Source organism: Electrona antarctica (assembly GCF_951216825.1).
Source record: "Electrona antarctica genome assembly, chromosome: 6".
Taxonomy (NCBI): domain Eukaryota; kingdom Metazoa; phylum Chordata; class Actinopteri; order Myctophiformes; family Myctophidae; genus Electrona; species Electrona antarctica.
This window is the reverse complement of record NC_136811.1, coordinates 6,609,069-6,622,681: the sequence shown is the minus strand read 5'-3', so window position 1 is coordinate 6,622,681 and position 13,613 is coordinate 6,609,069. Positions and strand designations below refer to the sequence as shown.

General features: G+C 45.0%; 1 protein-coding gene across 1 annotated transcript in view; it reads left to right on the top strand.

Annotated features, from left to right (window-relative positions):
- Nucleotides 1-893: 893 nt before the first annotated feature.
- LOC306924420 (uncharacterized protein) overlaps nucleotides 894-13,613 on the top strand; it is a gene marked incomplete at its 3' end in the record, with an annotated part of 38,289 nt that continues 25,569 nt past the window's right edge. Inside the window, exons 1-2 of the mRNA XM_079502916.1 lie at nucleotides 894-1,096; nucleotides 13,008-13,230. Of these exons, the coding sequence (XP_079359042.1) occupies nucleotides 909-1,096; nucleotides 13,008-13,230 (411 nt within the window). The 5' untranslated portion in view covers nucleotides 894-908. The remainder of the gene's footprint in view (nucleotides 1,097-13,007; nucleotides 13,231-13,613) is intronic.

Genomic DNA, 13,613 nt, shown 5'->3' with positions numbered 1-13,613 from the left:
TTTTGTTTTGTTACATTTTGTACACTCTCAGAGTTAAATTAACATTGATTTCACAAAATAAATTGGGGTCCCAGAGATAGAAATGCCATTAAATGGGGGGGTCCGTAGAATAATGCATGTCAAACTGGGGGGTCCTTGAAATTAAACGGGTTGAGAATCACTACTAGATACTTGTTTACAGCCAGGCCCTGCTCATAGAACATTTCATGGTAGTGGTTCAATGCCTTGCTCAAGGGCACTTCAGCGGTGGTAATTTTAACGTGCCGGTCCGGGGATACGAACTGGCGACCTTCCGGCTCCGCAAACCGTTCGGCCACCGCTGCCAATGGGGGTCCGCGGGCTAATAAATGTCAATTTGGGGGTCCTTGACATGAAAACGTTTGGGAACCAGTGCTATATAGCATTTGGAGATTGTGGAATAGTTGTCTGGCTACGCGAGACTCTGTTGGACAACCTGATCATCCTGCCTCTCTGTATATGTTTCTCTATGTAGGTTCTACTGGGACCTGCTGATGCTGTGTCTGATGATGGGCAACCTGATCATCCTGCCTCTCTGTATATGTGTCTCCATGTAGGTTCTACTGGGACCTGCTGATGCTGTGTCTGATGATGGACAACCTGATCATCCTGATCTCTGTATGTGTCTCTCCAGGTTCTACTGGGACCTGCTGATGCTGTGTCTGATGATGGGCAACCTGATCATCCTGATCTCTGTATATGTGTCTCTCCAGGTTCTACTGGGACCTGCTGATGCTGTGTCTGATGATGGGCAACCTGATCATCCTGATCTCTGTATATGTGTCTCTCCAGGTTCTACTGGGACCTGCTGATGCTGTGTCTGATGATGGGCAACCTGATCATCCTGATCTCTGTATATGTGTCTCTCCAGGTTCTACTGGGACCTGCTGATGCTGTGTCTGATGATGGGCAACCTGATCATCCTGCCGGTGGGCATCACGTTCTTCAAGGACGAGAACACTCCTCCGTGGATCATCTTCAACGTGGTGACGGACACGCTCTTCCTCGTCGACCTCGTCCTCAACTTCAGGACGGGCATCGTCAAGGAGGACAGCACGGAGATCCTGCTGGACCCCAGGTGTGTGTGCGTGCGTGCTCGCGTGCGTTAGGGGTGCTTTGATGGGGTATAATGGGACCAATCCTGTGTAAGGGGGAAATTTGAAATTTTCCAAAAATGATTATATGTGACCAGATTTGACTGAGAGCCTGCCATCGCGCAAATTCCAGCAAATTCCAGAGGAGAAAAGGTTTTTTTGTTTTTTTCAAAAATGAGTTAATAGCACAGGCAGACTCTTCACATACTAGAGCATGTCTGAAATAAGTGTCAGAGCTGAAATCGACATGTAAATAATATGAAATAAATGCTTAAACATGTAGCTATAGGTGTAATGTTAGAGACCACAGAGGTGAACCTTTCAAGCCTGTTTTCTCAACTCGCTGTTTCTCTGCAAGACATTACTCTATAAGCCATATCTCCAAAACTGGTGGGTCAAACTGAACAACCAATATGTCAATTTGAAGCTATGATTCCCTGCTTTCATATGACATGAAAATGTCCAATGGCAGACTTCCCTCAGTCAAATTTAGTCACATATGTCAAAACCCACGTCAAAACTGTTCCTGTGTGTGGTGGGGAAAGAAGGGGAGAATGTTTAGGCCTGTCACAAAGATGCAACTTTGGGAACCACTGCTATATAGCATTTGTGACCGGGTCTGGCAAATAGGCCCTCATCTTGACCAGAGTAATTTTTCAGTTTTTTACAGATTATTAAACTACAGAATGTAAGCTTTCATATGATGTATCATTCAATGAAATTGGAAAATATTTGAAGGAGATATGACAATTTTAAAATGATTGTGCCGTTTTACCCAAAGCTAAGAAAAACCCCTTTTAATGTTCACAACATTCACAACATTCACAAAACAAGCCTACTTTGACTTATAAATGTATACATTTAATTTTCCCAAATCAATAATCTGTTGGAATGAAAACCTTCTTCAACATTCAAACTGTGTTAATATGAAAAAAACGAAAATCACAAAAAATAAATCTAGTTTGTTTTAGATTTTCTGCCTTTTCATTATAGGCGAGATGAGGACCATTTTGCTAGACCTGGTCACATTTGGAGATTGTGGAATAGTTGTTCAGGACGGGCATCGTCCTGATTGACCTTTATACCACTTCAATGGTGTAAAAGATCGGTTTCTCCGGGTAAATTGCCGATCACCGATCGAGTCATTTGGAGTGAATATCGGCCGTTCACCGATCGATCGGAGCATCTCTAGCGTGCGTGCAACCCGGTGTCACACAAACGCGTGAAATAGCACGGATCAGCGATTCCGTACATACACGACTAGAAAACCCCCAAAATCCGTACATATTACGCTGAAATCCTCCCCATAAACCGTGACGGAGGGGCGCCGAACTCTACCCAACTTGAGCCACGAGAGACCCCAGCGAGTGTCTCTCTAAAGCGTGCACGAGTTGCCGTATCGAACGTTGCGAAGTTCGCTAGAGCCGACTAAGCCCCGTCCGAGTTATAAATAAAGCACAGAATCGTAAATAATGTCAAACCCGAACTCGTCCCAAACGCGGTGAAATAGCACGGATTGGCAATTCCGTACCTAAACGACTATAGTGAAAGCCACGCCTCCGTCGAAGGTCAAAACAGTAGTAGTATGTACGGATTTCTAGGCGCGTATTTGCTTTGGAACAGACCCATCTTGTCTCTTTCTGTCATAGTGACATTGTCCTGCATCAGATCATAAGGGCGCCTGTGGCTCAGGAGGTAGAGCAGGTCGTCCAATGATCCCTGGGTCGGCGGTTCGAATCCCGGCTCCTCCTCCTGTCCACATGTCGAAGTGTCCTTGGGCAAGACACTGAACCCTATACTTTGCCTCCAATGTGTTGGTCAGTGTGAGCTCGGTGTGAGCTGTGGGAAGTGAGGACGCTGGTGTCGACTGTTCGCCGCTTCACCTCCCAATGAATGAACCATTGTAAAGCGCTTTGAGCACTTGGAAAAGCGCTATAAAAAATGCAATTCATTATTATGTAACCCTATCCAAATCAGGTTCTCCAATAGCCTCTTCTGTTTGTTTGTTTTGTACGGAATCCGTGCTTGGGTGAGATCGGGCGCGTGCGTGCGTGCGTGCGTGCGTGCGTGCGTGCGTGCGTGCGTGCGTGCGTGCGTGCGTGCGTGCGTGCGTGTAATTTGTCAGTTGAGTGAGTCCGGGTGGGTTTTATATGTATTTATAGTGCGGCAGCACCCCAAGGCGTCGCTGTACACACAGTAGCAGCAACTAGAAATAGAGCTAGCTCCTCCGAGCACAGGCCAGGTCAGGTCAGGTCAGGCCAGGCCAGGCCAGGCCAGGCCAGGTCAGGTCAGGTCAGGTCAGGTCAGGTCAGGTCAGGTCAGGTCAGGAAGGTTATTGTGGGCCAGTAATTCAAGTCATTATAGAGGTGAGTGGAATACGATAACAACGATAACGAATTTATTCATACAGCACTATTCCAAACAAGGTTAAATGGTGCATTTATATAGCACCTTTATCCAAGGCACGTTACATACACTGTGCATTACATTCACCCATTCACACACACATTCATGGCAGAGGAAACCATGCAAGGTACCAACCAGCAGATCAGGAGCAATTAGGGTTTCAGTGTCTTGCTCAAGGACACCAACTCTGGGGGAGCCCGGGTTCGAACTGGCAACCTTTGCGGTTACCATCCAGCCACTCTACCCCTGAGCCACCGGCGCCACCAGCGGTTACAAAGTGCTTTGCAGGTGCTTTGCTGCATATAAAATCTGATAACACAAAAGCTGAAAGAGGCAAAAAACCACTAAGAAAAGGCCTTAAAATACATTGATTTTGCTAGCCACATCTCCACAGGCAGGGCATTCCAATATGTAGAAGGTTGATGAAGTTATTGCCAATCAGGGCAAAATAGGAAAAACTGACAGATCCGTCTTGATCACATGACCAGGGTACCAATTTGCGTGATGTTTGGACAAAATCTGTAGATGTAATTTCCAGTTCAAATATGATTGTTTTATGGTCTCCCCAGTTCAAATACGTGACCCACCGTGAATGGGAGTCATTGGATTATTTTTCATTTTCGTTTTTTCATGTCGTATGAAAGCAAGGAATGATAGCTTCAAATTGTTGTGTCAATGTTTGTTTGTGGCTTATAGAGTAATGTCTTGCAGAAAACAGCGAGTTGAGAAAACAAGCTTGAAAGGTTCACTTCTGTGGTCTCTAACATTACACCTAGCTACATGTTTAAGCATTTATTTCATATATACATGTCGATTTCAGCTTTATTTCAGACATACTAGTGTTATATGTGAAGAGTCTGCCTGTGCTATTAACTCATTTTGGATTTAAAAGAAAAGTCAGTTTTCCTCCTCTGGTGAAAAGCTGGAGGTTGCACGATGACAGGCTCTCAGTCAAATCTGGTCACGTGATTGTTTTAGGTAGGGTGTCTCCAGTTTTTCACTTTTTTAGGGTGTCCCCAGTTCAAATAGGATTATTTTCGGGTGTCCCCAGTTCAAATAGGATTATTTTCGGGTGTCCCCAGTTCAAATAGGATTATTTTCGGGTGTCCCCAGTTCAAATAGGATTATTTTCGGGTGTCCCCAGTTCAAATATGACTATTTTCGGGTGTCTGTGTACAAACACCAAATTGTGGCGGTGCCGGCACACGGGAGAAAACTGTAGAGTAAATCTTGAAAAAACAAGAGGGTGACCGCACACGCCAATAGCCAGAATGCCAATATTTTATTAGGACAGCAGGTAAGACAAAAATGAATCCAACGTTTCGGCGGTTAAGCCTTCATCAGGAAATACAGAGCACATAATGGTTCACACTTAAGTATGGTGTTATTGCCCAGGCGGTGGCGTAACCGTCTGGGCACCCGACTGGTAATCCAGTCGCAGTGTGCCGCGGGTTCGACTCCCGAGCCCGACACGGCCTTTACTGCATGTCTTCCCCCATCTCTCTCCCGTTTCCTGTCAGCCTACTGTCTGTCCCTTCAAAAAAAAAACAATAAAAGACGTAAGCCGCAAAAAAATATCTTGAAAAAAAAAAGAAAAAAAAGTATGGTGTTATTTCCGGGTGTCCCCAGTTCAAATATGACTATTTTCGAGTTTCCCCAGTTCAAATATGACTATTTTAGGGTGTCCCCAGTTCAAATATGACTATTTTCGGCTGTCCCCAGTTCAAATATGACTATTTTCGGCTGTCCCCAGTTCAAATATGACTATTTTCGAGTGTCCCCAGTTCAAATATGACTATTTTCGAGTGTCCCCAGTTCAAATATGACTATTTTCGGCTGTCCCCAGTTCAAATATGACTATTTTCGAGTGTCCCCAGTTCAAATATGACTATTTCCGGGTGTCCCCAGTTCAAATATGACTATTTTCGAGTGTCCCCAGTTCAAATATGACTATTTTCGGCTGTCCCCAGTTCAAATATGACTATTTTCGGGTGTCCCCAGTTCAAATATGACTATTTTCGAGTGTCCCCAGTTCAAATATGACTATTTTCGGATGTCCCCAGTTCAAATATGACTATTTTCGAGTGTCCCCAGTTCAAATATGACTATTTTAGGGTGTCCCCAGTTCAAATATGACTATTTTAAGGTGTCCCCCAGTTCAAATAAAGTACAGCCTGAAAAGGTTGAGAACCGCTGATTTATAAAGCGTGACACCGTCCTACATAATCCCACGTCCTGCCATGCATTATGCTTCTCTCCGCGGCTGCCTCCAGAGTATCTAGAGCAGTGGTTCCCAAAGTGGGGTCCGGGGACCCCTAGGGGTACTCGAGGGAGTTCCAGGGGGTAGCTCAATTAGAGATAGTTAGGAACCAAATGGACCCTTATGGGTCTGTAACTCTGAGAGTGTACAAATGGAACCAAACGGACCCTAAACGGGTCCATTTGGTTCCATTTGTACACTCTCAGAGTTAAAATTAACAGCGGTTTTACAATATAAATTGGGGTACCAGAGATAGAAATGCCATTAAATCGGGGGTCCGTAGCATAATGCGTGTGAAACTGGGGGGGGGGTCCATGAAATGAATATGTTTCGGAATCACTTCTAGAGCCGTAAAAATCCCTTATCGAGGGGTCACTGGCATATGTTTTCAAATGGGGGGTCCGTGGCCTAATAAAATGTTGATTTGGGGGGTCCTTGAGACGAAAAAGGTCTGGGAACCACTGATTCTAGACAGTCCCGACATCAGACAGACGGCGTGTGTCTGTGTCTGGCAGCGGCTCTGGTTCTCAGGCAGCAGTATCAGACGTGTGTGTCCCTGCACGTCTTTACATCCTGCATGGGCAACATCTGTGACAGCTGCCCCCCCCCCCCCCCCCCCCCCCCCCCCTAGGGGGGTGTCGGCGACGCAGCAGAAGCTGTCCGTCACAGATGTTATAGCCTACCTTCCTCCTCCTGAGCTGCAGACAGAAGGCCATTTGCACCATGGGTGGAAGAATCTGGCTGGTACAGGGCTTATTTTCCAATCCCGGAGCGGTTGCACCGTTTAACCCATTTTAGGCCTGACCTCAAAATGTAAAAGAAATCTTCTAAATCCTCCAGTTTTCTGAAATAAATATGTTCACGATTTTTCAAAAATAGCAGACCTACAAGCTCGTAGCGCGCCACTCGGTGGCTAAATTATAACATAATGTTTAAAACACCAAAAGGGGTTTTGGTGTATTTTCGTTGACAAAGTTGTAAATGTCAACAGTATATGTATCCATAACGTAAGCAAGCAGCACGCTATAGCAGACTATAGTTCTGTCTTTCAATCATTTTATTATTAGGCTATTATTTTACCTGATCATCTTCTTCTTAATTAAATACGTAATAATAATAATAATAATAATAATAATAATAATAATAATAATAATAATAATAATAATAATAATAATAATAATAATTAACAATAATAATAATAATAATAACAATAAATTAAGGGTAATAAGGATAATAATAATAATAATAATAATAATAATAATAATAATAATAATAATAATAATAATAATAATAATAATAATAATAATAATAATAATAATAATAAAATGATTGAGACAGAACTAGTGTATTGTCTGCTAGCGTGCTGCTATACTGTTGACTTTTACAACTTTGTCATGAGTAATTCAACAAAGAAAACGTATACTGTAACACACACAAATACATTGCATTAAACAGTGCTGCCGGGCGGGTCTTTGAGCAACCGCTCCGGGATTTAGATTATGCTCGTGCAGGTACTCTTTGAGAGATGCTACCGTGGCGGACAGGACTACCTGGCTCCTCAAAAAATGTACAATTTAGGCATTTAGCAGACACTCTTATATCCCGGAGCGATTTACAATAATTAAGGACAACACAAGGTAATACATCAATTGCTTAGAAGTAGTCATCTAGGATTATAACTAAACTAAAAACCGGTCATCCTTCTAACATTGTACATTGAAATTATACACTAATGCTATATAGAATGCCAGATCAATAATGACCAGGCTTCTGTCTACATAACATTCTTAATTCAAACTTACATATTTTAGCCTTTGCATAAGCCTGCAAGGTCGTCTCGACTCGTCTAGGCTTAGGGAAAGTGCTACAAGCTATAAGATAGAGTCTGAAGAGGTTGAGTTTTCAGACCACGCCAGATGATTGGGAGTGAGTCTGCAGTTCTAACCGCAACGGGGAGTTCATTCCATAGTTTTGGGAGCCAGAAGGGAGAAGAGTCTGGGACAGCGTTGTAAACGTATTGTAGTGCCCCAACCTGGTCTCACCCAAACACGGTGAAATAGCACGGATTGGCACTTCCTTACATACACGCCTAAAAATTCCCAAAATCCATACATATTACACTGAAATCTGTCTGTCTGTGTGTCTGTGTGTCACGCTGTAACACCACCGGCCCGCCACCAGAGGGCGCAGCTGTATCACACACAAAAAAACACACGCACACACACACACATACAAAACTTAACTTAAAAAAAAACGTAACTTAAAAAAAACTTAACTTAAAAAAACGTATAAAGAAAAAACTACAAAAAGAAAATACAAAAAAGAACTTGTGAAAAACACGCACGCACACATACACACACTAAAAAAACTTAACTTAAAAAAACTTAACTTAAAAAGAAATCTTAAATCTTAAAATAAAATAATTAAAAAAAAAAGAGAACTTTAAAAAAGTACGTAATTTATTCTAATTGTTATTGCAATTTACGAGCTGCATTCGCTTCCCACGTTCGCGCGTCTTACTTGTATATATAGGACAAAATGTGCGTGACTGTAAAGACAAAACTTGCGGGATCATTTTCAGAGCTTCCGTTTCCCCAGACTGTATGAGGGAAATATTTGAAAATTGCGGGAGGCAACAGTCTGGCTCACGAGACTAGTCTGCAAGCGTGTGTGCGCGTGCGTGCATGTGGCGTGCGTGGCCCCAACCTGACATTGGGTCATTGCCCGAGCCCAACTTGAAAAACCTGACACCGAATTAATTGAATCTCTGATCTCTCTCTCTCTCGGCATGACGTGCGCTTTCTTTCTCTGATGTGCGCGACACACACACACACACACACGCAGCTCTCTGATGCACGTCTGATGAATGTAAACACAGACAGAACATGCACGTCACTAGAGAGAGAGAGAGATCATCTTTATTTATTTAGAGGTTTTGGAGGCTTTTTTTCTGCCTTTATCGATTGTAGGCAGTTAAGAGTAAAGACACGGAACAGGGAACTTGGGAATCGAACTGTCGGGCATTACCGTCTATGTCAGGGGTTCTCAACCTTTTTGGCCGGGGACCCCCGGAAATGCTTTGGCAATGTCTCGGGACCCCCGCCCCGCCCCCTCCCGACCCCCAATATAAATTGACTGCTACAATAACCTTAAACCATTTTGGGCGGGAACCCCTTTTGGTGTTTTAAGCATTGTTATAATTTAGCTATTTAAAAATAGCAGATCTACAAGCTCATAGCGCGCCACCGAGTGGCACGCTACGAGCTTGTAGGTCTGCTATTTTTGAAAAATCGTGATTACAAAAAAAAAAAAAAAATCTTTTTTTTTTTTTTTTTTTGGAAAATAATTTGGGGACCCCCTAAAATAATTTGGCGACCCCCCGAGGGGTCGCGACCAACGGGTTGAGAACCCCTGGTCTACGTGGTATGCGTCTTAACCACTCTGCTTTAGACAAGTTCATTATAAAAAAAAATAAAAAAACACTCTAAGCTACGAGTCCTGACTGTCTATTTCAGAGACTAGTCAGCAACATGCTATGGCATTCAGTAGAGAATACATCAAGTTAGGCTACGTGATCCACCAGCAGCAAATACATAATAAGTAACATACTGTACATGCCAATTAACAGCAACGCTCAGAAACATTCATAGGAGGACCGTCCATTACAGAGACATGAAAACAATGACATGGATGGATGGATGGATGGATGGATGGATGGATGGATGAATGGATGGATGGATGGATGAATGGATGGATGGATGGATGGATGGATGAATGGATGGATGGATGGATGGATGGATGGATGGATGGATGGATGGATGGATGGATGGATGAATGAAAACGCTATTCCGAACATGTTAAAATTAGACAAAAAAAGTCAAATAATTGAAATAAGTGCAATATAGAACAAATAAAATAATATTCACAAAACAAAACAAAAACAAGCCTCACTGGCCGCAAGTATTATAATTCTTCTATTCTTTACATTGAATGAATGGATGGATGGATGGATGGATGAATGAATGAATGAATGAATGAATGAATGAATTGATGGATGGATGGATGGATGGATGGATGGATGAATGAATGAATTAATTAATTAATGGATGGATGGATGGATGGATGGATGGATGGATGGATGAATGGCTGGATGGATGGATGGATGGATGGATGAATGGAGGGATGAATGAATGGATGGATGGATGGATGGATGGATGGATGGATGGATGGATGGACGGACGGACGGACGGACGGACGGATGGACGGACGGACGGACGGATGGATGGATGGATGGATGGATGGATGGATGGATGGATGGATGGATGGACGGACAGACAAGGTCCATAGAAACATGGACCTTTTCCTGCCACGGCCTGCAGTGATAAAGCAACTTATGTAATACAAACAGGCCAATATAGTCGCAATGCTCGCAAATATGAATAGTGAGCGTCCATTGCAGAGAAGCATGAATGCTCATTATACTGTTGTTGAAGGCATGCCACGATATAGAGTGAAGTCATTTAGCCGCTTCGTCCAGACTCTCACAGTCGTTCCAATTTCACTTATTTATCCCGGCTCCTAGCCCATTTTGGGCGGGAACCCCTTTTGGTGTTAGCATTATGTTATGCTTTAGCTATTGAAAAATAGCAGATCTACAAGCTCATAGCGCGCCACCGAGTGGCGCGCTATGAACTCGTAGGTCTGCTATTTTTGAAAAATCGTTAAAATGTGCCTCAAATCTTTCAGAAAATTGTCATGATTTAATTTTTTTTATTTAATGTTTTAATTTTGACGTCAGGCCTGAATGGGTTAAGAGAGTTCTCTCCGCTGATTGGATGAAATTGATGCTCGGTCTGAAAATGTATTTTCTCAAGTGCCGAAGAGAGGCTGGCTGCAGACACCTCGTTACTGAAACACACTCTCTATAGCCGTGATTGCTGTTAGGATACAGAGCTGTTTATCAAAGGAAAAGAGAAGAGAGACTATGGGGCTCCATTTTTGTCACCGCTAAACCCCTTATCCCTAAACTTTGTTGTCTTTTTTTTTTACTATTTTGCAAAACATTTTTGAATAGTTAAAATGGCCAGTCTACAAGCTCACAACATGTCAATGTAGATTGACTAGTTGAACTATTCAATTTTTTTTCTCCAAAATAGTAAAAAAAAGGCAAAGAAGTTTAGGGATAAGGGGTTTAGCGATGACGAAAATGGAGCCCTATTTATCGCACACCGTTTTACTATTTTCTTTGGCTTTTCTGCCCTTATACCGATAGTCTCAAGTGAAGATAAGACAGGAAAGAGGGGGAGAGAGAGAAGGGGGGGGGGAGACACGCAGCAAAGGCCGTCATGAACGGGACTCGAACACGCGACACGCTGCCAGGCCAGAGCCCATATGTGGCATGATGTGCCTGGACCGCTCGGCCAGCGGGCGCCTATCGCACACCTTTTAACAATTATTAGCACACCTGAAGAGGAGAAATGCAGTACATATTAGTTAAATGTCCCAGCGCGGTTTTACTCTAGTATAGAGGTTCGTACGCGGTGCTGCTATGAGGCCCTCACATCTAGAGTTCGATGTGGCCCTCACATCTAGAGTTGGGGCTGCTACGCGGCCCTCACATCTAGAGTTGGGGCTGCTACGCGGCCCTCACATCTAGAGTTGGGGCTGCTACGCGGCCCTCACATCTAGAGTTGGGGCTGCTACGCGGCCCTCACATCTAGAGTTGGGGCTGCTACGCGGCCCTCACATCTAGAGTTCGGGCTGCTACGCGGCCCTCACATCTAGAGTTGGGGCTGCTACGCGGCCCTCACATCTAGAGTTGGGGCTGCTACGTGGCCCTCACATCTAGAGTTGGGGCTGCTATGTGGCCCTCACATCTAGAGTTGGGGCTGCTATGTGGCCCTCACATCTAGAGTTGGGGCTGCTACGCGGCCCTCACATCTAGAGTTGGGGCTGCTATACGCGGCCCTCACATCTAGAGTTGGGGCTGCTATACGCGGCCCTCACATCTAGAGTTGGGGCTGCTACGCGGCCCTCACATCTAGAGTTGGGGCTGCTACGCGGCCCTCACAGCTAGAGTTGGAGCTGCTACTCGGCCCTCACATCTAGAGTTGGAGCTGCTACTCGGCCCTCACATCTAGAGTTGGGGCTGCTACGCGGCCCTCACATCTAGAGTTGGGGCTGCTACGCGGCCCTCACATCTAGAGTTGGGGCTGCTACTCGGCCCTCACATCTAGAGTTGGGGCTGCTACGTGGCCCTCACATCTAGAGTTGGGGCTGCTACGCGGCCCTCCATCTAGAGTTGGGGCTGCTATGAGGCCCTCACATCTAGAGTTGGGGCTGCTATGAGGCCCTCACATCTAGAGTTGGGGCTGCTATGAGGCCCTCACATCTAGAGTTGGGGCTGCTACGCGGCCCTCACATCTAGAGTTGGGGCTGCTACGTGGCCCTCACATCTAGAGTTGGGGCTTTGGGGCTGCTACGCGGCCCTCACATCTAGAGTTGGGGCTGCTATGCGGCCCTCACATCTAGAGTTGGGGCTGCTACGCGGCCCTCACATCTAGAGTTGGGGCTGCTACGCGGCCCTCACATCTAGAGTTTGAGCAGCTACGCGGCCCTCACATCTAGAGTTCGAGCAGCTACGCGGCCCTCACATCTAGAGTTGGGGCTGATACGCGGCCCTCACATCTAGAGTTGGGGCTGATACGCGGCCCTCACATCTAGAGTTGGGGCTGCTACGCGGCCCTCACATCTAGAGTTGGGGCTGATACGCGGCCCTCACATCTAGAGTTCGAGCAGCTACGCGGCCCTCACATCTAGAGTTGGGGCTGATACGCGGCCCTCACATCTAGAGTTGGGGCTGATACGCGGCCCTCACATCTAGAGTTCGAGCAGCTACGCGGCCCTCACATCTAGAGTTCGAGCAGCTACGCAGCCCTCACATCAAGTGTGAGATTGTAGATCGGCTATTTTCTGACACCCGAGCGCGTGCAAACAAAATAAAAATGACTTGTCTTTTAGTTCTATACTGGATGTCTTCTCCACTAGTCCCTCCCTAACATTTTAGTCTTTGTTTACGAAATTGTCAACACATTCTTAGTTTTATAGTCTCATAGTTTTAGTCACCATAGCTTAGTTCTTATATAGTTTTCGTTTAGTTTTCGTCGGTGAAAAAAGGTAGTCGACGAACATATATTTTTTCCTAGAACACTGCTCTCCCTCCTCCTCAGGGCGATCCGTCGGCGCTACCTGAAGAGCTGGTTCCTGGTGGACTTTGTGTCGTCCATCCCCGTGGACTACATCTTCCTGATGGTGGACCTGGAGGCCCACCTGGACTCTGAGGTGTACCGCACGGCGCGCGCCCTGCGCATCGTCCGCTTCACCAAGATCCTCAGCCTGCTGCGCCTGCTGCGCCTCTCCAGGCTGATTAGATACATACACCAGTGGGAGGAGGTACGTATACACCACTATAAACCCTAGTGTGTAGTGTACTAGAATACTAGTATGCATTAGAATAGTACTATGCACTAGTATACTAGTCTGCTGCGCCTGTCCAGGCTCATCCGCTACATCCACCAGTGGGAGAGGAGGTATACTTATATACCACTAAACCCTAGTGTGTACTAGGGCATTCACTAAAAAAATCGATTTATCGATTTATCGATTTCATTAACACAAGTCGATTCAGATTAGGAGAAGTCGAAAGTTGAAAAAAAAAAAAAAAGTTTTCCCCATATCATATTTTTGCTCTATGTGTGCGTTAAGGTTGGGCGATATAGCAAAATTTTCCCATCGTCCATCGCCTGGTCAAAAATCGCCGATAAACGATATATTCG